Below are 25,580 nucleotides of genomic sequence, written 5' to 3' on the forward strand. Positions count from 1 at the left end.
TTTTAATGAAAATTGGGATTGTCATTCAGTCTTATGATTCCAGCACACGTGGCTTCAGGACAGACACCAGCTAGCACTGGGCTTGCCAGGAAATAGTGACAGCTGGCAACAGCATCAAACACTTGTTTGGGCTTTTTTTCTCTATACACGTATGCTTTGTGCTCAGAGCAACAGGGAGGTTAGCCCCTCGACTTGAAATAAATCCTCCCAGAAGAAAGAAATCCATCTGTCTGGGAAAAGTTAGAAAATATTTTTGCATTTATTTTTCTTTTTTTTCTTTTTTTTTTAATGAGTACAAACTCTTGTGAAGAAATATTCTTCTGTTTCCATTGGAAGGCAGAAACCAGCAAAAATTAATGTACAATATCGAGGAATACTTGGTGCAAATGGACCAAAAAGGATTCCCCACAAGGTATGTCTACGTACAGGAAAAAAGGTTGCTGAAGTTGGAAAAGACAGCCTGGTTATTACAGGGTTGGGGGTTTTTTTCATTTAATCTCCCAATTATAAATAATCAATGTGATTTACAAAATAATTTACAGAAAATGATTGGATTCATCATTGCAATAAATTACTTGGTACGATGCCACCAGCATTGAGACCATACAATACCTCTGACACCGCCAGCATGAGGTGTTTCATTTTTGCATTGGAAATCAAGGGACAGACCTGCAGCTCCTCTGGCTGAGCTGGCTCAGATTTGTCCCCACCAGAGACCTCTTGGCAGCCGTGGTTCCACCACCCTCATCCTCCCAAGAGGCCAGAAATGACTCAGGCCTGCAGTGGTGCAGGGCTCTGGGTGCTCCAGCCCTGCTGGCACCTGGAGAAGCAGGGGCTGGGTGCAGGAGGGCTCCTTTCCTGATTCCAGCTGTAAACCAAAGGTCAGATCTGCAGGGTTTTGGCACAGGCAGGCACAGAGAAACAGGGACAGGAGGGAGCAGAGCAGGGCGGGCAGACCCAAGGCTGGGGCAGACCCAAGGGGCTTGGGTGAGACAGGGTTATTGCTTGACCTCTGTCACTTTTCTCTGCAGGACTCCAAGAACTGAATTTTTGAAGTTGGTGCTCTCAAACACTCTGAGGTCTGAATGAGTCATAACGAATTCTTATCATGTTAGGAAGACCTATAAATCTGTTATCAGCCACTCACTCTAAGCTGAAGGAGTGGCACTGCACTGGAGAAGTAGATTGTATGGCATATCCTAGCATTAAAGCTGGGTCTGAACTGAGATCCTGGGTCCCAGTGCTCTCAGCAGTTGGGAAGCCCAAGAACTTGGTCCAATCTGTGAGGCTCAAGCTCTTCTCACCCTCATAGGTCTCTCCCCTTCCTACATCTTTTGCCCACTTCCTCCCAAATAGGCATCCAGTGGTCTTCTTCTGACTGCTGAGTAGCGGTAGTTGGGCCAGTGATATTCTGGGCAGTGTTGCCAGCCTGTAAAGGGGGTCACCCCATCCCATTAGTGGAAATCTCTGGAATCCCATGGTCCTTCAAATTCCCAGGAGGCAGTGAGTGGTGCAAGGGAAGAGCTTGGCAGTGGTTGCCTCTCTGAGCATTGTGGTGAGAGGGCAGGCATGGCACAGAAATAACAAAACCCTTCGAAAGGCAGTGGAGTATCTTGGCGGGCCAAACTTTGCCCCAGCATCAGCTGAAAAGATTTGTTAGACCTGGCTGGGGGGCTTAGTGTGCTGGAGGGTGACACCACACAAAGACCTGGGACTAGCCAAGGCTGAGGAGCGGTTCTGCCAGTGCTGCCTGGGCAAACCCCATGTGCTTCACCTGCTGTGATGCTCCTGGGGGAGCTTCCACCTCCACCAAGTCTGCCTGGACTGGGGACTGTCAGGGGGGCTGGCACGGCCGTGGGAGGGAAGCCCTCCACTCGCAATGCACAGGGAATTGCTTGTTCATGGGGTCTGGTGTGTGCTGAACCAGCACTGAGGTGACAGTGGGGCAACAGCCCATCCCCAGCCAGTCACTGTGACCTCCCCACAGAGGGAGGCAGGAATCTGGCTCTCCTTGCAAGGACTGAGGGTTTCAGCAAGGCTTCAGCCTTAGTTCTGGGACTCGGGGCTGCCCGTGGCACGTGCTGTCTGTAGCTGCAGGCAGACAGCTTCTGGTGGTGGTCAGTCCAATAAGCAAGTCCGTGTGTTCATGCCCAGGGACCTCTGGGTGGCTTCTCTTTTCACAGTGGCAGAGTCAGTTCAGGCTTTTCTCCCACATGGTCTTCCAAAGGTGGTGTGTGGGCTGCTAGATGACCTCCTGTTTGGTGATGGCAGGCTGTGGGATGGAGGTGGGCTGCTTTGCCACGGTGGCAATGGCTCCAGGGAGCAGCTTGTACTGCTCTGGTCCTGAGCTCGCGGGTGGAGAAGGCTGTGGAGTTTCTGGAGTAGCTGAAGAGGGAGAAACCAAATTAGAAGAGGGCCTCACAAACCTGACAGCACTGAGATCTGTCCTCAGTCGTGCAGGGTGCAGGTGTCAGCACAGCAGAGGCTCTTAAGGGCTCGTGTGTTTGCTGTAGGGCAGCCCAGACACTCAGGCATGGTTTGATGCCCCAGGAGAACCACAATAACCAATATCAAATGAGGAGAGCTGCTGACGTTTTGGCCTGGACTGACCACATTTTTGGTCAGCCAAGGTCATCTCAGCACAAGGTCCCCAGTGGTGGCCCCATGTGGTGGGCCAGACTCTCCTGTGTTTTTGCAGAGGACAAACTGAGGTGTGTCTGAACCACTCAAGGGAAGGGAGCCTTTCCACTGATTTCACTAAGCTCTGGATGGGATCATTCATCCCTTAAGGGCTATGTAAAAGTTACTATCTGCCAAGGACTATCTTGTTGAATCAGTTAGTCTGGCCTAATCTAATCTAACCCACTTCTCTGTTTGTCTTTCCCTCCTTTCTGCATAGGAATTTCTCACATGCTCATTACCAGAAACTTTGTCTTGCTTGCAAATTTCTGTGCAAGGTAGAAACTACCTCCACATGCACCCTGAAAAGCTCCTGGTTTCTCCTGGGAGCTCTGTCTCTCTGGATATACTCACACATCTGCCCGTTGTGCATCTGAGGAGGCATTGTGTTGGCCACAATGACGTTTGTTCCCAGGTTCTCCTGGATCAGATGAGGGTGCAGGGGGTGGTGGGCGTGCGGCGTTTCACTCGATGAGCCTAAGAACATGGATAAGACATTAATTGCCACAATGGCAGGAGACAATTTGGATGGGCAGACCCACCCAAGTGTCCAAGGCTTTGTGCATGACCAGCTTGTACAGAGGTGACTAGAGCACACCCTTCCCTTTTTTCTCCATGGATGCCTTGAACTAACTAACCCCTGCCTGCTGCCTGCATGTCCTCTTATGCAGGGTTATATACTCCTGAGTCCCACCTCCATGTAAAGAATAGCACAGTGGGAACTTTTTCATTTTGTTTTGTCCCATTGGATGATCCCACTAGAAAATCTGGCACATTCTTTCAACCTGAGCTTTAAGACCTTTTTGTTTTGATGAGTCCCTTCTGACAGAGGAGGATTGGTGAAATGGCTGCCTGGTAGGAGTCTGGGGAGTGCACAGAAAAGCTTATCCATGTGCAGAGGGCTGGGGATGCCTCTGTAAATAGAGGCATAGCTAATGCATCTGTTTAGGTGAGGAGAGATAGAGGACCCTTGGTTACCCCTGTCAAGGACAGGGGAGATGATTTTGTGTGAGTTAAGGGCTGACCTGCAGACTGGCTGTCTCTAACTTTTCCAGATAGGGAGCAATGACTAAGGAGGTTCTCCAGGGGACAATAAACGGGGAACACTGAGAGGCCTCTTGTCAGACCCTCAAGTACTCACCTCCCAGCAGCATCTCCTGCAGCAGGTTGTCAATCTTAGCCATGCCAAAGAGCTTGACGAACTGGATCTGCTCTATCATCTGCCAGGTGATGCTCTGCAGCACGGGCAGCAGCAGCAGCAGCTCCCCGAAGCGGCCCCGCGAGTCGTACTGGCGGTCGTTGATGTAATCCTCCAGGCTCACCTGCACCTGGTACCGCATCCGCTTGATCTTGGATGGGTCGCTCAGTCCCTTGGCATCTGCAACAACCCACACAGCAAACTCGCCAGGCTGCTCCCCTGGGGGCTGCCTGTCAGTGACAGCATGAAGTCTGGGCACAGCCTGAGGTGAGCTGCCTCTGATTCCCCATCGGCTGCTGTGATGGACAATTTTTCTCTTCTTAGACTGACTTCTCCCCTCCCTCTAAGAACAGTTTGGTCCAGAGAGGAGACCAGGCAGCATTTCTACCACTCAGAACCGGTGTTAGCCAGCATAACCCAGACTAGTCCCCTCTGAATGGTAACCCCTCACCAAGCTGGGGCATACCTGGGTCAAAGAAGATGATGGCTTTCAAGCAGGCATATTCATTGTCATCTATCTGCAGCTCCTGGAAGGGGAGGACCAGCTCGTCCAGGATGCGGATGGCCACACGGTTCACCTCCACCAGCTCAGGGCAGTTCCGTGGGATGATGTGATCATTTCCTTCGGAGAAGCGGCACAGAGACCATCACCTTGTCATTGCTCAAGACTTATCCAGGGTGACAAGGAGTTCAAAATGCAGGTTACTAATGCTGAGATAATTTTGGGGGTGGAGGAATTAAGAAGTTCCTCCTTCTGCCCCTACCCTGTCTCAGAACACCAGAAATTCTGATCTGTATTTTCAGAGCAGCTTCTCATTACACAGGAGCCACTCAAGTGAGGAAAAGCTGACCAAGCAGTGAGAACTTTTTCCTCAATCCCGCCACAGCCTGCTTACACAAACCTCAGGGTGCACCATGAATGTTCACAGTCCCCAACTTTGCCACATGTTGTGGCCTTGATGTCAATGTCAGCCAGGCCTAGCTGCACTCAAAGGCTGTGCTGGGCTTGCTAAAGTACAGAACAGCTCAAGCCACCATCCTGCAAAAAGGATGTCCACAAACACTGAACCACCCTCTCCTTCACCCCAGCAGGGAAGCGTCACAGAAGCAGATGGGCTGGGAGCAGAAGTGCAGTTTTTACCTAGCAGCAAGACATCCTTGAACACCATGGACCTCTTGGCAGCTCCCAGTAACAGATGCTCCCCTGCGTGTGCACGTAGCAGTGCTACCTGCAAGGGCAGGGAAAAGTTATTTGGGTGACGCAGAGACTGAGACAAGGCTCTGATTTCATGTAAGCAAGAGGGAAAGCTCAGCATTCCTGTACTGCACTCAAGGATGGGGAGTGAGGGCCCCTCTTCAGTTACAGGCAGAGAAAGAGATCAAAAAATGGGCTAAACCAGTTATAAATCCAGCAGAACCAACAGATAGTAGACAGCACCTGAAATATCCCATATTCAGGACACACGTCATGAGCAAGACCATCCTAGACTGTCCCAGGACCTCACACCAGTGTGGGACATGTTCACAGTGGGCTGTTTGCAGACAGCTCCTACCAAGCGCAGAACCAGGGACCACACTCCATCCTGGGAAGTGGGGAGAAGTACAATCCCCTGCTGTTGGACAGCTGCTGTCCCTCTGGGCTGTGCCCAGCTCCCACTGAAATCACACTCAATGGGGACCCATGTCCAGCTGGCTGGTGGGGTCACCCCCTGGCCATTCGTCCCCTCCACAGCCACAGGAATTGGGGACAGGGAAGCCAAAGGGATGTTTTTCTCCCCTGCTGTTAATGATTGAAGTGTTTCATCTTACACCCTCCAGTGGCTCCTGAGAATGTTCTGAATCTTTTGCCCTCCTTCAGTTAAAAATTTCAGAGATTTAGGCAGAAAGAGAAGTTAACGATTGGACATCCTGACACAGAGGCTTCTTAATGTCCAGCCAGGAGCTTCTGCTGGAGAAAACAATCATTAAACATTAATAGAGAAATGCTGAAAAGTATGTCCTGATGGGAATGGTCCCCTTTTCCGGTGTGTTATCCTCAGCATCTGACAAAGCCAAGAGAAGTCTTACCCTGCTAGAAATGCCAGGAGAATGTATCACCCACAGAAGAGAGCTCTGGTTAGGAAAGATGCTGATGTCTAGGAGAGGGATGTGGGGGTTTTTTTGCACATGGTAAAAAAGGTTATGCAAAATCAACAGAGTGGAGATCCTTGCAAAAAGACTGTGCACGCATGATACTGGGGAATCTTTATCTAGATGCCAAAATCTAGCCTCTCTCTATCGCTGTCCAAACATGGGTGGATATGTTAGCTGAGCTGCTTGGAATGACCAGAGCTGCACAAAACTGAGCTTTCCTACCTGATGAAACTTCGACAAGGAGAAAACTGCAAGTCCCAGGGGGGAGTGAAGCTCTCACCTAGAAATTTCCTGCCTAATTCAAATTCAAGAAGGTTCAGTTTGTAACTACCTTTTTTGTGTCCATAAAATTGGCTTGTTTGAGCAGGGTTAAAGTCAATTATTTCAACAAGGCAAAACCATCTCATTTGATATTGGTTCTTGCAGTGATGAACCTGAGATACATCATTTCACATCATTTGTGAGCTAGGATAAATAGACAGCTGTAACACAATGAACTTGAACTTTGAGATGAAATGGCTTTGCCCCACCAAACACGGTAATTTTGACATTTTAGTGCAGAAGGAGAATGAGGGGTTGGGTATGATCTTTTCTACAAAAGATGTATTTCATGCCTGTGGAGCAGCCTCTCCCTTGTGGGAAGGCAGGGTTGAGACTATGTCATCTTTAGGTTTTGTTTTCTCCTTTGAGGAATTTTGCAGCCCCACAGCTGTAAAATGAGCTCATGTGGAAGTTGCTGTAGTTTGCAGAGTTATTGGCCAGGTTTAGGGCTTCTGTTCCAAATGGCACAAGGATGTGATGGGTTGTGCAGAGCTGCCCCAGGGCTGTGCTGGGCTGCAGCCTGTTTACTGTGTAAATGGCATTTGCCATTGGAGTCCATTTTGGTTTCACTAATTTATGAATTGTACTTTCCTTAGCAATTTAACAGATTTCTTATAATTTAAAACGATTTTGCACTTGCACACAATAGAAAAGAAGGAAACATGCTCCCATTTTAAGAGCACTGAATTCCCCAGAGCTCTGGGTGCTACTGGGTGGTTACTAAAGAGCTCACATTTAGGATTTAGGGGGTTTTGATCAGCTGGATTCTCTCAATTGGACATCCTTTTTCTTCATTATATAAAAATTACCCCTAGGCCAATAGGGCTGGAGACTGGTCCTAGCTGAAGAGAACACATGCTGGATTTGTGACTGTACCCTGGGCAGATTGGAAATACCTTCCTACCTGTGACAGGACCTGTGCTGGCCCTGCCAGAAGTGCTATCACAGCCACACATGCTGGTCAAGGCTGGGCACATATCATGTCCTTCAACACCTGCTGCAGACCTCTGAAATTTAGACTTACACAGGAGGCATTTCCTGCCTGAGATCCTGCAGTGCAGTTCTACAGAGGACACCAAACCCACTGTGCTTATCTTCGTTAGGGAACCCGCAAATGTCATGTTAGTAATTTCTGTTAAATGCAAATATATGCTTGCTTTTTAATCCTGGATAAAGATTTTCTACTGCCTTGGGAGCAAACTAGTGTTTAGCTTCAAAATTCCACGCTGGGAGCATGGATACAAACATATTCCCAGGTGGGAAGCAGCAAGAGACAGGCAGATTTTAAGTTTTGGGCAGACCTTAGGCCAGAAATCTGTCATGCTAATTCTGATTACCCCAAGCATTTGTATAGCACTTCAGGCTTTCAAAGTGCTGCGCAAACTATAATTAATAAATGACTGGGTGACCCCAAAATGCTCATCTGATATGGGACCTAATTCGAGCTCAGTGTTATCTGGCTGTGCTCATCGGCTGATTAGCAGCACATGCAAGTGGCCCGTGCTGGCATTGTATGGATGCCTGGCCTGTGCTGCCATTGTATGGATGCTGTTCCCAATCAGCTGCAGCAGTCAGGATAACAGAGTGCACAATGAGCATTTTCTTTGAAGGTCTCAGCTGGCTCTGGCTCCCCACTGCCTTTGCCAGGGCAGAGCGAGGTGGGGTGGATGGGGGGACTTGCCTGGTCATCCAGGGGCAGCTCACAGAAGGGGGGGATGTACTTGGCCCACTCCACCAGCACCAGCAGCTGCTGCTTCATGGACTCACACACGTCGGAAATATTGGCAATCTTTTTCCCTCGGATGTCTCCGTTGATCACAGGAACCGGGGATGATATCTGGAAGGAGAGAAGAGACCCTTCAGCTGGCAGAGCCACACAGGAAACACAGACAGGAAAATCCCCAGCCCATGGGTTGTGTTGATGAAGACTCCAGAATCGACAATTACTTTTTTCTGTTGCACAAACCCAGCTACCAGAATAGGTGACCCAGCAAGACTCATTTAAACTGAGATCAGCTGGGGATCTGTGAACATGAAATGCTGCAGAGCAGAGGCTGTGGATCATCTTGGTAAACTGTAATTCCCTGAATAGACTGGAAAGCACAGAAGAAACATTCCTAAAGCCAGGATCTTCCTCCCACTGAACAAATGTGCTCAGTCAAGATCCAGGAGGGAACAGAGGGGCTGGCATGGCAGTCGGCCTCACCAGTAGAAAGGACATGTCCACCTACTGCTGCTGCACAAGTTACTTGGTCCCACCAAAGTGCAGAGAACTGTTCCCCCTTCCACCCTTCTCCAGAGCCAGTGCTTGGCCAGAGCTGCCGTGTCTGCTTTCCACAGGAGGCAAGCAGGCTCTGCCCCACTCCTGAGTCATCATGAGCACACCAGGCCACAGTTTTCCAGGTCTGGCATTGCTTTCTGTGAGCACCAGGTCACTAGTATTTGACATCATCCACTTTGAATAGCTAAAGACAGACTTTAAAGATAACAGTCTCCCACCTCCCACTGGCTTTTAGGTCCTTTTGGCAAACCTGGGCAAGTGCAAACATGCCCACAATACAAGCCACAGTTGGACCACATAATGGCGAATTATTTGTGATTGCAACTGGGCCCATTTCATTTGCAAAGGACAAGCCTGACAAGTCTGCAAGTACTGTCACACAGTTGGACAGAACATCCCCCCCAAACCAGGCACCCAACCTCCTCCCTGGCTCTCATTCATAGCTGCTCACCCAGGTCATCTAAAAATTTGCCCTTAGTCACTACTTTATCCTCATGCTTCTGTAAGCAATTAACTCAACCCCATCACTGCCCTCTGCCTGCCCTCTGTGCTCTTGTACAGCATCAGCTCTTCCTGTCCTATTCCTGCCAGCATTTTCAGCTTGGACCCTGCCAGCCTCCCCAAGGAAATGGAATTCAAATGCCACCTGCATTTTTTTTTAAATTTTTTCAGGTTGCATTACCTGGAGGCTTTCCAGCTCACCAGCTATTATTGAATAAATAAGATTGTAAAAATCTCACCATGTATTACCCTAATCAGAGGGCCCGGAAGGCTTAGCAAATAAATAAAGACCTCTGAGTGAGTGACCCTAGATCTTGGAGAAAGCAGCTCCTCAGCAGTATCTTGTTCTAATTAGCCAGGCACATAAAAGTTACCAATTACCGTGCTGGAGCCTGCCTTGTTTAATGAGTCTCTCTGCGCTCTGTGGGAGAGCAGAAGCTCCCCTAGATTTGTCAATGGTTGTGGTTTTTATCAGCAGACCCTGCTTACATGTGATGGCACTGCAGGACTCTGAGCCCCGGAAATGTCCTTCTCTTGTACATTTGGTGACTCGAGACCCCATTATCTCACACCTCTGGGAGCGGCACCAATCTTATTTTTATAGGGTATATAAATATATTAGGGCCTACATAGGACAAGTTGAGATGTGGGATGAGATTAGATATGCTTTTTGTGTACAAGATTGGCCCTTGGCCCTTCTGACATATCCCCTCCATGGGGAAGTGGACCTTACAGCCTGAGCCTAATGTGGAGCCCAGAGCACAGCACGTCCTGTCCTGGAGCATCTCCCAGGGCAGCCTTCAGGGTAGCGTGACCCTTGAAGCAGCATGGACTGCCAACTCAACCCCCTGTTCATCTTCCCCAGGACACAGAGTGCTCTTCTCCCCAGCTCCCATGAAGAGTGGCAGCTCTTGCCTCCAGGACAACTCCATCCTCATCGCTTGTTCTCACAGACAAACCCTCCCTGCAGACTGTGCATGCCCATCCTGTCCTGTGTCCTCCCAGAGAGCGCTGAGCTGTGTACACCATTTGCAGTATTCAGTTTCTTAAATCAGAGTCATCTTTTCAAGGTGAACGCTCTAGGAAATGAATCTTGGCAGTGTGCTAGTGGAAACAGGGAATTTCAAGCAAGCACTGGAAAAGTTATCTGCATAAAACAAGCAGGAAACCAATTCCTCGTGAAACTGTGCAGGAATCCAAGGTTCCTAACAGCCCATAGGGAAGGGAGGCTGCTCATACAAGGCCAGCCCCTCGTGGGCTTAGGCAGCCGCAGCTGTTTGGATTGCAATGATTCTACCCTATTTTCTTCTGTCCAGCTCTCCAGCCTTCCTGTGTCCCGTTAAAGCAGAGCAAATCACTGCATATTGTTACAACTGAGTTCTGGACTAAGGAGATTTAAAGGAATGGTTTCAGGTAACAAATGATTTTTGAAAAATCAGCATTGAGTTGGCAGATAAGCCACTTAGAAAGAGATGATAATTTGAAGACTCAGCTATTAAATACTCAGCTGGCTCTACAAGCCAGGTAGTGCCTGATGCTTTTGTATTTGCTAAAGAAGAGGTACCTGCTGTGCCAGGGCTTCTGCGTGCAGGAGGGCATTGATGGAGGGCAAGCTGCTGTCCTCGTAACTTGATCGGCGGGTACTGATTCGGTCCCGTTCATTTTGTACAGCTGCAAGAGAGGATTTTGGCTGAGCTGCAGGTCGTTCATGGCAATGCACACCGAAAACTAGCACAGACTTTTGGCGTTCCCCTTCCTTAGCTGCAGTTTCCCAGCTTCCCTGCCAGGCAGGGCGGAGGTGCAGCTGTGTCTGGTTTGTGGTGGGATGCCAGCGAGAGCTGACTACATCTGGTGGTTCTGATTTCTTATTTGCTTTATTAGACTTTATTAGATTCAGAACCCAAACACCTGTAGAGTTCAGTGTGGAAAATTTCCTGTCAAAGTATCTGAGCTTTTTGATTTCATGATATGGGGTCTGAAACGATGGCCATGTTGATGTATACAGCCCAAAGCTGATGTGTGAGATGGAGGAGTATCTGCAAGGTTTCCTTGCCCACATGACTCCTGTGAGCTCCATTCAGAAAGCTGTTGCACTGGGTTGGTGTAGTTGGAAAACTTCTGTCTAAGCTACAATAAGGAAGGAAGTGCAGAACTGCTCCTGCTTATCCATCCAGAGCAAAAGAGCTCTCTCAGACCTTATTGTAAAAGCATCCCAGGACAGGTTTGACCCCAGCATGCCTCCCTGTTTGGTCTAGTCTTGAGGGCCTGGGCTTTGAGGGGAGGATTTGCCTGCTCTGTCTGTCACGAGGCCTGGGCCGGCTGTAACTCACCCTGGCCACGCCACTCAAAGACATCTGCTCAAATAAGCTATTGATCCATGGCAGGGGAAGCAGCACAGTCCCTGCCTTAGGCTGGTGGCTCTCTGGATTGATACGTTCTCGATGTATAAATCTGCCTGATAAAAAGCAATAATAAGGCTGGGCCAGGAGAAAAGCCCTGAAGTCAGCGGCTGTAAATAGGAGCTCTCAAGGTTATGCCGCTTGTTATCAGTAGCAGGCCCCCGAGTTCAGTCACGCCATGATGTTTTCCAAATGTTTGCTCAGTATTAGCTGGTCATGCACCTAATGTAACTTCTATTGAATATTAACAGACAACAGCATGGCTCTGGGCAGGGGATGAGCGGACGCTGCTTGGAGAGGAGGATTCCTATATTCTTCAGGAAAAGTCAAGAGAAGTTGCTTGAGATGCCTCATGCCCTTTTACAGGGAATAAATGTTCCTGCTCAGAGGTCTTCCTGCAGCCACCCAGGTACCACTGGTACTTCCCTGCTGTCTTCAAGGACCCTTTTACTCCAGAGTTTCTCCTTGAGGCGGTGTGAACTGGGAGGAGCACAGGGTTTAATTTCCCTGCATGGAACAACATGGAACAAGCCTCCCAGTTGTCCCTTTGCAGACATCACTGGGGTGAGCTCTGTGGGATGCTGGGCAGCTGCTCTGCTCCTGGCAGTTTGTCCCTCCACCAACAGGGTCACCAGCAGTGGATTTCCTACCACTCCTGAGAAGCAGGGCTAAACAAGGGGAGAATCCTGCCATGGGGACTTGTAAGGGCTGCAGAGACAGGGCGGTAGGGAAGCCGGGGGGTTGAGCATGGGCCATGCAGGGATATCTCTACTCTTTTCATACTGAGTTAAATAGCAAAAATGCTCCACTTTGCTGTGGATCCTTTCTGCTGTGGCTGAAACTAAACTAAACTCTCTGCAGAGGGTCAGCAAGAACCTATATATCTATTAGGAAGAAAAAGGTGCAAACTGTCAGTGGGACCTTTGCTGGACTCACCCATCCAGCTGTGGATTTTGTGGTCACTCTGGGACAACAGCACTTGGAGCAGTTTTACCAAAGTGTTTCCAAATTTCCAGGCCTTCTTTGGAGCTCCTCAGTGATGTGGAGAAGCATTCCCATACCCCCTCCAATGGACTGGCTATGTTGGAGCCCAGGTGATGTGTGTGTCAGTGTGGGCAAGAGTGAGCTGAAGAACCCTGGGTGTGATTTGTGTGTGCAAGCACGGGCAGTTCTGAGATACAGGCGTGGCCTCTCCCTAAAGCCCCCTGTGGTGGGGGTCAGGATCTGTGCCCAGGAGAGCACTGTGGAGGGAAAACAGGGCTAAGGTGGCTGGGCAAGTGTGCACCTGGCTGGGACCAGCCTTGGGCTGCAAGGGCTTCCTCAAACATACGCAGCCAGCGTGAGTGACTGCTGCTGAGGGAAAGCCACACCGTCACCCACCTTCCTTCTTCATTCCTGCTCGGAAGCACTTCTTAAGCCTGCAATACCGGCACTGGTTTCTTTTGTCTTTGTCTACCACACACTGCCTGTTAAACCTGGGAAAAAAGAAAGGTGTGAGGAGCAGCAAGACTGAGCCTGAAGGCAGGACAAGACAGAGCCCTGAGCTCCAAGACATGCTCAAAGCAGGTTCCCAGAGGCTCACCCTGAGAAAGGAGCCCCAGTCTGTGATTTTTCCACTCTTGCTTTAGCCTGTGGTTTCTTTTTTGCACTGAACACCTCAGCCCTCCCCTCTACCTCTGGATGTTCAATAAGGACAGACTAGAGCTGAGTCACATGCAGGAGCCCAGGCTGCTGGTCTTACTCAGTAACCAATAGGGCTAGGATGTCTGTGGAGGACTAACAAGCCCCAGGAAGTTAAAAGTGTCATCTAGGAGGGTCAGAACCAACTTGGAAGCTGCTGTTGTAAATTAAATTCAGAATAAAGACATTCATCCTCCAGTCTACTGGGATCTAAAGAAGAGGTAGAAGGTTGTAGTAGCCAAATTGTGAGGTTAAGAAGTCATTTTAAGTCCCCGCATCTCTCCAGGGCAGTGTCTGGGATTCTCACAGGTTGGCTCTGACCTCTGGAAAGCATCGCTGGGGTGCAAACTGCTCTGCTGCCACTTGCACTTCAGAGAGGACTTGGGAAGCAGCCAGCTCCTTCCCTCCAAGCTTGGGTCACCAAATCCTCTGCACATGGTGAGGAAAACACTGATCTCCCATGTGTGTGATTCATGAGCCTGGTGGCCACTTGCAGCATGAATTTCACTTGCAAATTTGCTCTAATTTACAGCAGGATGATCCAGCTTGCAGGGTAAAGACAAAGGAGTACAGAGCTGGAAAAGGGCTCCCAGCCATGCTCGATTCTGTAGCTTTTGAAAAGGCTTCCTTCTGCTGTGCTTTTTAAATCCCCAAAGCTGTGGTTTTCCCAAATGGATGCCTGAAAGCAGCTTTTAAAATATGTCTGTAGTGCATATAAAAGCCTCAGCCTCCAAAAACTGGGCACCTTGGCTTTTCTGATGGAGTTGTGGTGAGGGGGCTCCCTGGGCAGCCAGCTTAAATAACCCTGGGGTGCAAATGATGTGCTTCACAGGCACTCATAAACCTCAGGCTTCCTTCCGTCACTCAGATTTTAGAGTCATGTTGCTCTTCATGCTCTCCAAGTGGCTGTCAGGCCATCAGGAGTAACTGACTCAAAAAGCCCATGGGATTTAGACACTGTGTACTGAGGATTCTTCATTTTCCTCTGTGACTCTCTACGTGTGGGCTGCTCAAAGCCAGCAGCAAGCAGGCCACAGGGGCTGATGGCACAGGAGAGCCATGGGCTACCACCAATGGCACGAGGTGCAGTGCATGAGCTTCAGGAGCAACACGAGTGCCTCATCCTCAGAAGAGTGCACATTATGCTGCCCCTCATGGTGCTCCTCAGATGTTCTTGCATCATGTAACAGGCAGTGACAGCATTTTAGCTGGATTCCAGGCACACTTCCATCTCATGATGGAGAAGGATTGTCCCCAGGGAGTGGGCAAGGTTTGTGCTGCACTCAGAGCACTGAGTAGTGAGGTGCTAAGTCCCTGAAACAGGGCTTCTCCCCTGCTGCTTGCTGGCCATGTCCATGGCTGGCCATACCCATTTGCAAGAACATGTGCTTGGCCCCTAAAGTATGGGGCAAGACCTCTCAGGGTCTTTACCCAGTGATCAGTGGAGGGCAGTCCCAAAGTCAGAGTGGTCACTGACCCCTCCCAGGTGAGGGCTGAGGTCAGGAAGAGTGCAGGAGGATGCAGAGAGGATGGAAGGCCATGCTGCGGCACTTTGAGGGCTTTGCCATTGAGCTGTGAGGGGCTCTTCTGTCGGAGCCACAGGTGTCTGTGCCCTCTGTCCTTACCTGCAGGAGTACATGTGGTTCTTCCGGACGCTCCTCCTGAAGAAGCCTTTGCAGCCATCGCAGCTGGAAGCCCCATAGTGCTTCCCCGTGGCGCGGTCCCCACAAATGGCGCACAGCGCGCTCACCCCGATGCTGCTGGAAGAGTTGAGGTTGGCTGCTTCTGATGGAGACGTGTCTGGTTGGGGAAGGACACAGCAAGAAGGAGACAGTGAGACAGCCAGCCAACATTTCCTAACTCAGCTACCAGTGAGAGATTTTTGGAGAAACCAGGCAGCTGCAGCCTGGCTGTGTGGCCAGTCAGAGGGGTGTGTAAGGAGAAGTGGGTGCTCTGAGTGCTTAAGTAATTGCATTTTGAGTGCACTAAAACCTCCTGTATTGCATGGTGAGACCCCTCTTCCCAAAGGCCTGGCTGCAGCAATGCCTTCAGATAAAGTGGAAGCCCATTTGCAGGAGACACAGGGCAGAGCCAAAATTCCTCAGGGATTTGCAGACACTTTGGGCTGCAGTAGTGTGGCCAGAGAAAAAGCTGATGCAGAGTTAAAGCTGAGGTATTACAGCTCAGGGTGAGCAGCTGATTTGTTAGGGAGATGTTTGTGTTATAGCACTGAAAGAGCCCAGGACAGCCCTGAGCAGATGAGATGACCATTCCCTTCTGCAAGCATAGAGCTCCAGCCTGCATAGCCCTTCTTTGGGAGAACAAGACTTTAGGTAAATAACAACCTCAAATGACTTCAGCTGGAAAACTCATGTGGGCAAAGGCTACCCATACAAGGAAGGACTGATTAAAGAAAGAAAAGGTGGCACTCTAGCATGGAGGAGGCTGTAGGCTGGGTATCTTGCAGAGTCTGGTAGGATCACAGTGGACATTGATTTGTCTTGTGGTCCTTACAGACCCAGGGAGACTGGGACTTGCAGGGCTTTTTTTTGGAGGATGAGGAATTGCAGCAGCCTCTAGAGGAAAGGACATCTGAAAGGCTGAAAACCATACAAGGGCTACTCTAAACCCCTCCAGCAAGCCAAACAAACCTCAAGGCTGAAGGGATCAGCCCTTAATTCAGTTGATCTAATTGTCCCCTCCCATGTACATTTTTCTGTATCAGCACATCCCCCTTCCTCAGTGGAAATGCCAGTCACAAATCATACCCAGGATCTACAAAGCCATAGAAACCTGCTGGGATTTTTAATGCTTGAGTCTATTGGCCTCTGATTTCTGGGTTTGGTAGGGACTCAGTTAAAGCTCACCCTGGAGGAGCCACTGCTCCCACGGCACCCAGCAGAAAGGCTGGTCCCAGCTGGGCTCCCCAACTGTGGGTGCTGGGGAGGCCAAGGCAAGTCTGGCAGGGGCAGAGCTGCATTTTTAGCTTCTATTTTGTAGAGAAATTAGTATTTCAGCAGGTGCTGCCCATCCTGCTCATGCCACCCCTCAGCAGGAGCAACTGGCACAGAACCAGCAGTGAGCGAGCACAGGAATTCTTGAGCCTTCCCTACCTCTGGCAGCATCTTTCATTTCCCTGCCTTTCTGTCTTTCCAGCTCCTCGTGTCCCTCCTGTATTTCTTTCTGAGTCAGTTTGCTTCCTCTCTGTGTCCTTGCCTGGCACACCCTGTCACGCAGCTACAGCAATACCAGTGCTAAGCTCCTGTCTCCACTCCCAAAGCCCTGAGCTCTCCCAAGGCCATCCTGGCTGTCTCTTGTCCCCGTGAGCAGCTTGCCTCTGAAAACATCCTTCCTCCATACATATCCTGAGGGCTCAGCTGGATGCAGGCCACTCCAGAAGGAAAGTCAAATTCCCAGTTTCAGCTAAACATAGGACTTAGATGCGAGAAGAAGAGCTGATCTGCCTGTAATCCCATTACTTGTGTCTCTGTGACAGCCCAGATAAATCCCTTTTTAGCAATCTATCATGCTGTAATCAGATGAACACAGAACAGGAAAAACTGGCACTCTTATCAAAGAAATTGCAACATCTCAGTCTAATAGTCAACAACAATGAAAATATTGCCTAATGGATAATTTTCCAATTAAGTTTATTTTGCCAAATATGTGCCAAAAATGTGGGCTCTCGCTGCTGCAATGAAGTGGTTGGGGTTAAGGTAAATGGAAGAAAGAAAAAAAATCTGTCTTTGAGACCTCACAGGTGAGCCTTGTGTTGGGACAGGAGCTGCTCAAGAGGTCCCTGAGCCTGTCTGAACACACATTTTGCCTGTGAGAGGCAAACTTGGTCCCTGCTGAGCAGCTGCCCCGGGGCTGGAGCTGCAGAGCTGTTCAGGGCAGTGGCTGGGCTCTGATGTGGTCCTTGGCCAGAAAAAGAGGCCCAGGTTCTGCAGGTGGAGGTCGGCAGGAGGTGTGTCCTGCACACGCGCTGCTACAGTGCCGAAACAGCCCTGGAAGCAAGGCCTGTCCCTGGCCTGGAGCTGGGCCCAGGAGGAGAGGAGAGGAGCTGGTGCTGCCTGCCCCAGCTGAGTCACCCACCCCTGGAGTACCACAGCACACTGGATCTTGTCACAGGAGATTATCCTGTCCCCCTGCCCCATGGAGCCCTGGGTCTGGGGGGGCAAATCACAGCCCCTGTGATGCTTGCTGGGTGGGAGAGGGGCATGGAGAGGGAGAAAGGTCTGGGCTTGTCCCAGAGTGTCCAGATGGGTATCAGCAGAGCCAAAGGGGGCAACTTTTGGCCCCAAGGCACCTTGAATGGGTAGAACCAGCCCCCATGAGTGGAGAAGGGGCTGGGACCCAGAGTGGCAGGGGTTACTGCACAGCAGAGCCACTTTGGCACCACAGTGTTACATCCATGACAGAGCAAAGCCATAACCCAGGGAAGACTCACACAGGCTGTGATGGAAGAGTCCACACCACCAGCACAGCCCTTCTGGGACATCGGTGTCCAGCAGCCCCAGTGACACAACACATGGGAGGAAAGGGCTCGGAGGGCCACTTTCTGTGGCTCTGTTTAGTCATTAACCTTGTATTTAGAGAGACTTTAGGGGGGACTTGGAGAGGAATCTCTTGTTATCTCTGAGCATTTAATCACCAAGACTCTTTGGTCCCCAAATGGGTGGGCCAGCGTTGTGAATTCTGGAGGGTTAGGTGTGATCCTACCCTCCTGAAGGGATGGGAACATTTGTCTGTCCTCTCAAGGTCTCCTTGTCCTTCCTACTGGGGGCTGAGCCAGGAAAGGGGATGCCACCCCACATCCCAGCACTGCACCGGGGAAGGGCTGTGGCCTCACAGCAGCTGCAGCGGCAGTGCCTAAATCACTTCTCAGAGTGATTTTCACCCTTACCGGGTGCTAAATGCCTTTCTGCTCCAAGAAAACCTAACTCCAGCTCCTGCTGGAGCAGGACTGGCTCTTGACTCTGGAGACACAGGGTCAGTTTTCTGTCTGGCAAACCATCAACAGCACTTCACTCAGAAACTTTTGGCTGGGGTGTGGGAGACCCTCACCATGTTCAGCCCTAGCCCCGTTCCTTGGGCTGAATGTCTGGTGGGGACCTCTCATTCCACCCAGCTCCTGGTATGTGCCTGCTCCCAAGGGCTCTGGGCTGCAGGACACCATCCCACCTGTACCAGACACAGCTCTGCTCTCCCCCCTCTACTTTCACCCGGGAGAAGCAGAAACCTTCCAGTGAACTGCTGGGAGCTCCCCATCTGACACTCCTGCCCTCCCTCGGAGCATTTTTGTGGCCACCCCAGGGACTTCTCTTCCTGCAGCCCCCAGCTCATCCCACCACAGCAGAGGGGAGAAGACAGAGGGGACTTACCATTGCCCATAGCCAGCACCTGCATGTTCTCAAACTCCAGGGTGGTGTACGCCGGGTCCAGCGCTGCGCTATAATCTGCCATCTCCATGTCTATGAGGGCTTTGGAAAGGCGCATTATCCTCGGCAAACACGGGCCAGATTGTACCGATTCCCTTGTCCCAGGCTATTGGCCCTCCTGCCTCCCTCTGCCTTCACTGCGTCCCCTACCTGTTGTCTTTTAATTCAGATATTTCTCTGAAAGGATTTGCTGAGCCTCAAGGCCTATACTCCCAGAGGGGTGGAGGCAGGAGGCAGGGGGGTTAATCTTTAATCATCTCACCCATTGCCGAATACTGCTAAGCTGTTTTTTTTTTTTTTGGTGGAGCAGCAGTGATTCTTGTTGACTGTTTATTATTGAATCTCAAGGCGTTTCTGATCCTGGCTCCTGGGTGCAGGCAGCACCAGAAGAGCAGGCACTCACCAAGGGCTACTGACCTTGATGCTGAGCTGCTGGTGTTGCTCTTAATTATACCTGGACTGGAAAACTTGGAAAAAGCCCTACCAGGAGAACAAGGTTCTTCTTCACTTCTGTCATTGGCTTCCTCACCACTGGTTGCCTACACCCCTGTTCTTCCCTTCTCTTGCTCCCTCCATCCCTTCCACTCCTTCTCCTTTTCTCTCCCTCACGGTCAGAGAAGGTCAGCTCCCCCCTGGAAATTTACACGTTGCTATGTAAAGTAAAACGTATGACTCCTTTAACTTCCCTATAAACCAAGTTTTACAGGGGCTGGATGCCCTATAAACAGATCCCATTCTGCTGCCATGCCCGAACAGCGAGCGGGGCCGAGGGGTGGCACAGACACCCTGGGAATTGCCAGGGTGGCTCCTGTCCCAGAGCTGAAATCACTTTATGCCAGACACCCCCCAGCCCTGGCTTTTGGCTGATACGTCATAAAAGTTTCATGAGACATGTTACAACAGAGCAGCAGGAGTTTTCCTTCTGCGGGTGCACTGGCTGCTGTCAGCACCAACACTGGTTCTGTGCCTCGCCCAGACCTTGGGTCTGACCCTGCTGGTGCTGAGCAGTGGGGGCCAGAGATGCCTGTGCTCTCCTCCCTGGCTGCCCCATGGCACATCCCTCCTCCACTTCAGCCAGAAATGAGATTTTTCAGTGCAATTGTGAGATGATTGAGTGGGAATTTAATCGATCTCTGAACGGCACTGGCCGCATGGTACAAGAGAACCAGCAATTAATGATTTGGTATCAGTTCACTCTGCATTGAAAACAGCCCCATGGTTTCGCAACCAGCGGCAACTGAGTCCACACGCTGCTGATCTGGGCTCCCAGTGCCTTGTGTTTGTTCTTCCCAGGCACCCCAGTGCAGCCCCAGCATCACTGGCACCACAAGCTGCCCTGGCCCTGGTGGCATCACTGCCACAATGTGACACCAAAATCTCTGGCTGCACACCAGTACATGCCTTCGGGCAGTTATGCTAGTGATGATTTGCTATTCACGTTTTAGGAGCACACAGAATTGTTCAAGCAGCCCTCTGTCCCCCAAAACCATGACCTACATAGCACTTCTAAACAACTTTTCTACCCTGAGGCTACAGGTCTGCAGGAGTGAATCTGAGCACAGGGGAGAGCCCCTGCTTTCTGACCTGGCAATGGTGATAAATGACCCTTTGCTGCAGGAAAACAGTCATTCAGTCAGTGCTCCTGAGGGACAGGCCAGAGCTCATGTGCTGATGGCTCTTCCTTTAGGCAGATACACTCCTTGCCAAAAACTGGTTTTATGATGTGCAGACTGGGATGGAGATGCAAGAGTAGAGCATAGCCCCCTCCATAACCTCATCCCAGGGACCTCCGTCCCAATCCCGGCCAGGCCACGGTGATCCCTTTGATTAGATAAATGCTACAGACACCAGGTCAAATATGTGCAGGATTTGCCACAGCGTCTAGTAAAATATCGTAAAAGCAGGGCCCGTTCTGCTCTGCTCAGCAAAACAAACCTTTTACTTCAATAGCCTGCTGAGCAGGGAGGCTGCAAAGGCCATTTGCTTCCCAGGCAGGAAGGATTAAAAGGGCCAGGAATAGAAATCAGAGAGGCAGCGTGTGCGGGAGAGCGGCAGATAAGGAGCGGGGAAGTTTGGAGAGCATTAGGTGGCTCACGAGGCCAGGGCTGTCAGTGGGACTTGGTGTTTTCCGCCCAGGGTTGTGTTGACTGTTGTTTTCTCACTGCCAGTGTCCTCTGTGGGTCACCAGTGCCCCCTCCCAAATCCCTCATGTTGGTGTGGAGGTCGAGGGCCAGACCAGCCAAGGACACCTTGCACTTCCTTTGCCCTGGAGATGGGCTCTGATGGAAACGAGTTGGCTGCTCCCTGGGCACAGGCTGTTGCTGGAGATGATGTCTCCCCTGGTATCTTCTGCCTGGGGAGTCCTTGTCTCCCCCTGCTATCCTTGTGTGGTGAGTTTTAGGACAACTTGCCAATGTAGCCATGGCTTTTACTGGCCAGCAGGACCCCACAGCCCTGTAGCTGTTTTAGGTGGGAGATGTTTGAGTCAACAGCTGCTTGTGGGGCTGTTTCAAACACTTCTGGCTACAGAAGATGTTTTGTTATTTCTATTCCACAGAGAGACAACTCATAGCTGGAAGACCCCCACTGATAGAAGAGGGCTGTTCCCAGACCAGGTACTCTGGGGAAGTTCAGCTCCCAGATCCACTCCTCTCTCCTGTCCCCATTTTATGTACTCTCCACCCACCATTTCCTATGTCAGGACATGGCCGCAAAGGAGACCGATACAGCTCTGGGTCATGAGCTGTTCTGTGCCAAGTAATTATTTAATTTTTATCTGTTGAGCAGTAAATCCTTTCCCACACTGGCACATCATGATGCTATTTCTGCCTTATCTATATATCCCCGTCTGGCAAATGTATGCAAACCTAAAGGGGATTCCCTGAAAATAAGATCTGTGCTTCTCAATAGGTGAGGCTCAGGAACAGAGTATTTAATAGAGCATTTTTGGTAAGGATGTTGTCACCTACTGTGCTTGCTAGCTCTGCATGTCAAGCAGGGGAGCAGCTCCTTTAAAGGGGCTCCTCGCTGTTGATTCCTGAATAGGGTGTTGGAGGATCAGAGGATAATTGATGTTGGAAAGGACCTCGGAGTCTCTGCTGCAGGCTCCTGCTGGAAGCAGGGCCAGCTGTGAGAGCAGCATGGGTTGCTTGCAGCTTTATCTAGTTGGGTCTTGAACACCTCCAAGGATGGAGGGCAGCCCCTCTAGCCAGCTGGTGCTTGACTGTCCTTGTGGTTAGACACTGGCTGAACCTCTCTCCACTTTTTATGCCCCTTGATCTCCAGCCATGCACCCTGTGAGGAGCCTGGCTCTGTCTTTTTGATGCCCCTGTGTGTGTTAAGCCCCTGCAGTTCCTGCTGGCCCATCTCTCCTGCCTGATGCAGGACACAGCCCTGCCTGCCAGTGGATTGACCAAGCCCCCAGTCTGGGGTCGCCTGCAGACTTTCTGAGCATGGACCACGACCAGGGGCCCTCTTGCTCTTTGTTTTTCTCTCTCACAGCTCTGCATCCTTAAGAAATGCCCAGCAGAAAAGCCAGTGCCCAGAGCCAGCAGGACCAGCCTCAGCTTTCATCACCAATGCCATCGCTGGCTCTGGCAGCCCTGACTCCACATCTCTCCTCCCGTGTCACTCGCAGCTCCAAGGCCACTGTCGAGCTGGAATATTTCACATGGCTCTTTTTTTTCCACATGCACGTGAAGCAGAGATGGGCTCAGGACTGAAGCCTCTGCAGAGCAGCAAAGCCCTGAACATGATCAGGGCCCTGCTCATCCCATCACCATTTCACAAGCGAGCTGTGGGGAAGCAGGAAGCCCAGTTACAAGACAAAGAACAAAAGTCCCACGGGAACGTCACCAGCATAGTCATCTCCACACATGCAAAGGTCCCTTCTGCCTTTTTTTTTTTTTTCCCCTTTGAAATTTCAAATTCCAGTTTGTGGACAAAGTCCTGCCTATCTGAGAATATAGATCTCCGACCACTGACCAAACTCCACTTCAAGCAGCCCCGAGGACTGCTCTTCCCCTTGCCCATGGATGTGTCTGCTCAGTCCTTGGATCTCCCGGGATCATGCCAAAAATTTTGCACTGGAGCACAGCACTGGTACTTGCACAAAGCGGATTTTGCACTTAATGTCAGCAGCTTCCTTTCTGGGAAGAACCTCGGGAATAACCAGGTAGGAGCCTTATCACCTGCAATTCATTTGGCCAGCCACTGCAGATAGAAAATGAGAAGGAGAAACAAGGGCTTCTATTGTGCTTGTACCAGCAGTTTTGGCTCATCATTTAAATAAAGGAAGGGGAAAAAAAAACTGCTTCAGAGGGGATGAAAAACAAGAGGGAACATGAGCTTGTGGAGGCAGAGCCACTCCGTATGGTTAACTGATAACTCCAATTTGCCTCTTCCCTCTCATCTTTTCTGATTCTTCTAATTAAGCTCAACTTATTCTCATGCTAATCATTTCTTGACCTGTTTATTCTGCATTAAAAAATTAACAGAGAGCAGTTTACTGCATGACTTGCTCACACAGAACTGCTACAGATTAGCAGGCATGCTTTAAGTCCCTACACAAGACTTTTGGGTCTGCACAGCTCGAGGATGAGCTTTTTTTCCTGTTTTTAAAGAACAGCTTTTTTCTAAAGTCAATATAAACCCCCCTCCTTTCATGCCTTGAGTATATTTGCTCGGTGACTATTTCCAAATGGGAAAGATAAAGCCAAGGGCTTGTGTTTTGTCAGACTTTCTGTAAACAGGGGTATTTAGGCCATACTGTCAAACCCTCCTGCCTTCTACCTCAGCATGCTGTGACTGCAGAGCAGAGTTGTCAGTGTGTTAATAAGCAGCTCCAAGGAATTTCTTGGGGCTGGGGGGCTGCAGGTCAGTGCAGCTGCACAAGCCCCCAGCTCAGGGGGCAGAGCTTTGCCTCCGCTCTGGGCAGTCATATGACAGACACACAGATGGGGGTCTGCTCTCGTGTCCCTCTCCAGAACGTCCCCAGAAGCTGTGAGAAGCCTCCAGGAAAACAAATCATTCAGCAGAGGTTGTTTAGGGTCTGTTTGGCCCTTGCCAGTAGCACACAGCACATCCCTGCCCCAGAAAAACACTTTGTGGAGGTGAACCAGAGTGATCCACCAGCTCCATCCAGGCAGGTAGATCAGAAAGATCCAGCAACGAGAGGCAGGAGACCACAGCCATGTGCCTGACCTTGCCTGGGGAAGATGCAATCAATTTTATCATCCTGTTCAACAGCAATCACTCTTGGTGATTTACTTTCCCCAGGGCTGAAGCGCCTGTCGCTGGGGCTGGGGCAGATTTGCTGTTTGGAGCTGGGGGTGATGCCCAGGAGAGGCAATCCCTGAGCAGACCCCAGGTACACTGTCACTGATGAGCATGTGACATGTGGGGGTACCCCAGGCTCCCCAGCACAGCTCAGGGTGACAGAGGCAGCTTCATTGCAACCTTACGCTGTTTCTTACCAAAGTTGTCAAAAAGTAATCAAACCAAGCAATATTGTCCTGGTCCCCAGACCACAAAATCTCCCTATGGAGAATGAAGGCAGTTTTTGGGCATGGGGAAGAGTTACTTTAAAGAAGGTATAACACTCTGCCTGAACTCCTCTCCAAAAGCAACATGTGCATTTCAGCCAAAGCTGAGATGATGTTTGGCCTGGAGGAAATTATTTGGGCTAAAATAAGTAGCTGCTCTGCAAAAGTGGTAGGGAAAGAACTGCAGACATGGGGACAGACAGACCATTTCAGCATATACTGCTCTGGTGATAACACTGTGCTTGCCTTTCATCCCAGGACCAGAGAGGGGTTTATTATCCTGCCTAACAAGGGCTCTGAACTCTTGAGGAAGTAATTATTATTTCTCTTGGGATCTGTTATTGTGCAAGGACAGTAAATTTGAGCTGTTCCCAAAAGGGTGGCTGTTCTTGAAAATGCCAGGGCATTTGCTGATGTGTATTTGCCATCACTCTGCCTGCACTGCAGCCCCCAAAAGCAGCATCCGGCTCTGGGGCCTGCAGTTTGGCAGTTGTGACTCTGGAAATCTGTCTGCTCTGTTTTCACGTAAAATCATGCAGTGAGCCTGAGACCAAGAGAGGAAGGGGGATAGATTCATCTTCTTCCATTAAACCACAGGCTGCAACTTGGCCCAAGCTACAGCTCCCACCACTGATCCCATTTGCCCCCTTAAAACCCTACACCATGAACACTGCACTCCATCCAAACCCTAACCCAGCAGAGACCCAGACACTTTCCTGATAAACGCTCTCCTGCCTACTTGGGAGGAAGTCCAGAAAAGCTCTGACTTTGCCATGTGCTGTTCCAAGTTCACTGACTACACTGGCAGAAGCTTGACTGAAATCCAGTGGTTTAAGCCCCTTTTAAATGGGGGCGCAGGAGCCTCAGGGAAGCAGCAGCACTGGAGAGAGGGTTTGCTGCCAGCAACAAACACTTATTGCTCTCCATGCCTCACCAGCTCACACATTTAGTGTGGCAGGGATCTCAGCAGCCCGCTCTGGACCTGGGGAGAACTTGTTTAGCAGGTGGATATGATTCCTTTGGGCCTGAAGTAATCCTGAAGCTTCCCAAGAAAAGGATCCATACTGAGCTCTCAGTCTGGCAGGCAAGGGAATCTCCCCCTTCGGCCCTGCCAGCTGTTTGCAGGGCTTTTATGTTTCATTGACTTTATACATTCGTTATACACACATGAAACAGCCCCTGAATCGTTCCAGCTGTGGAGCAATAGGTGAAGGAAAAGAACAGCCAAAATCAACAGTGGTTACACATCAAGTTTTACCTTTTTTTTTTTTTTTAATATCTTTTGCAAAGGTGGGTGCATCAGCAAGCCATGCCTGGAAGTGACCTCCAGTGGCTGCTGGGGCTCTCAGGATCAGCCTTCCCTCCAAATTAAGGCAAAAGACTGCAATGCTGTTGGGGTGGAGG

General features: G+C 50.3%; 1 protein-coding gene across 4 annotated transcripts in view; it reads right to left on the reverse strand.

Annotated features, from left to right (window-relative positions):
• Positions 1-240: 240 nt before the first annotated feature.
• HNF4A (hepatocyte nuclear factor 4 alpha) overlaps positions 241-25,580 on the reverse strand; it is a 35,809-nt gene continuing 10,469 nt past the window's right edge. For 3 of the 4 annotated variants that reach the window (XM_048322076.1, XM_048322075.1, XM_048322077.1), the window contains 9 exons: positions 14,818-14,992; positions 12,893-12,987; positions 10,678-10,784; positions 8,013-8,168; positions 5,019-5,106; positions 4,344-4,499; positions 3,821-4,057; positions 3,034-3,156; positions 241-2,385 (listed from right to left, as the gene is read on the reverse strand). In XM_048322076.1, the coding sequence (XP_048178033.1) occupies positions 2,243-2,385; positions 3,034-3,156; positions 3,821-4,057; positions 4,344-4,499; positions 5,019-5,106; positions 8,013-8,168; positions 10,678-10,784; positions 12,893-12,987; positions 14,818-14,992 (1,280 nt within the window). In that variant the 3' untranslated portion in view covers positions 241-2,242. Of the gene's footprint in view, positions 2,386-3,033; positions 3,157-3,820; positions 4,058-4,343; positions 4,500-5,018; positions 5,107-8,012; positions 8,169-10,677; positions 10,785-12,892; positions 12,988-14,817; positions 14,993-18,576; positions 21,613-25,580 lie in introns of those variants that run through there. The other variant, XM_048322074.1, reaches the window with a different exon arrangement.

Source organism: Corvus hawaiiensis, chromosome 17 (genome assembly GCF_020740725.1).
Source record: "Corvus hawaiiensis isolate bCorHaw1 chromosome 17, bCorHaw1.pri.cur, whole genome shotgun sequence".
Taxonomy (NCBI): domain Eukaryota; kingdom Metazoa; phylum Chordata; class Aves; order Passeriformes; family Corvidae; genus Corvus; species Corvus hawaiiensis.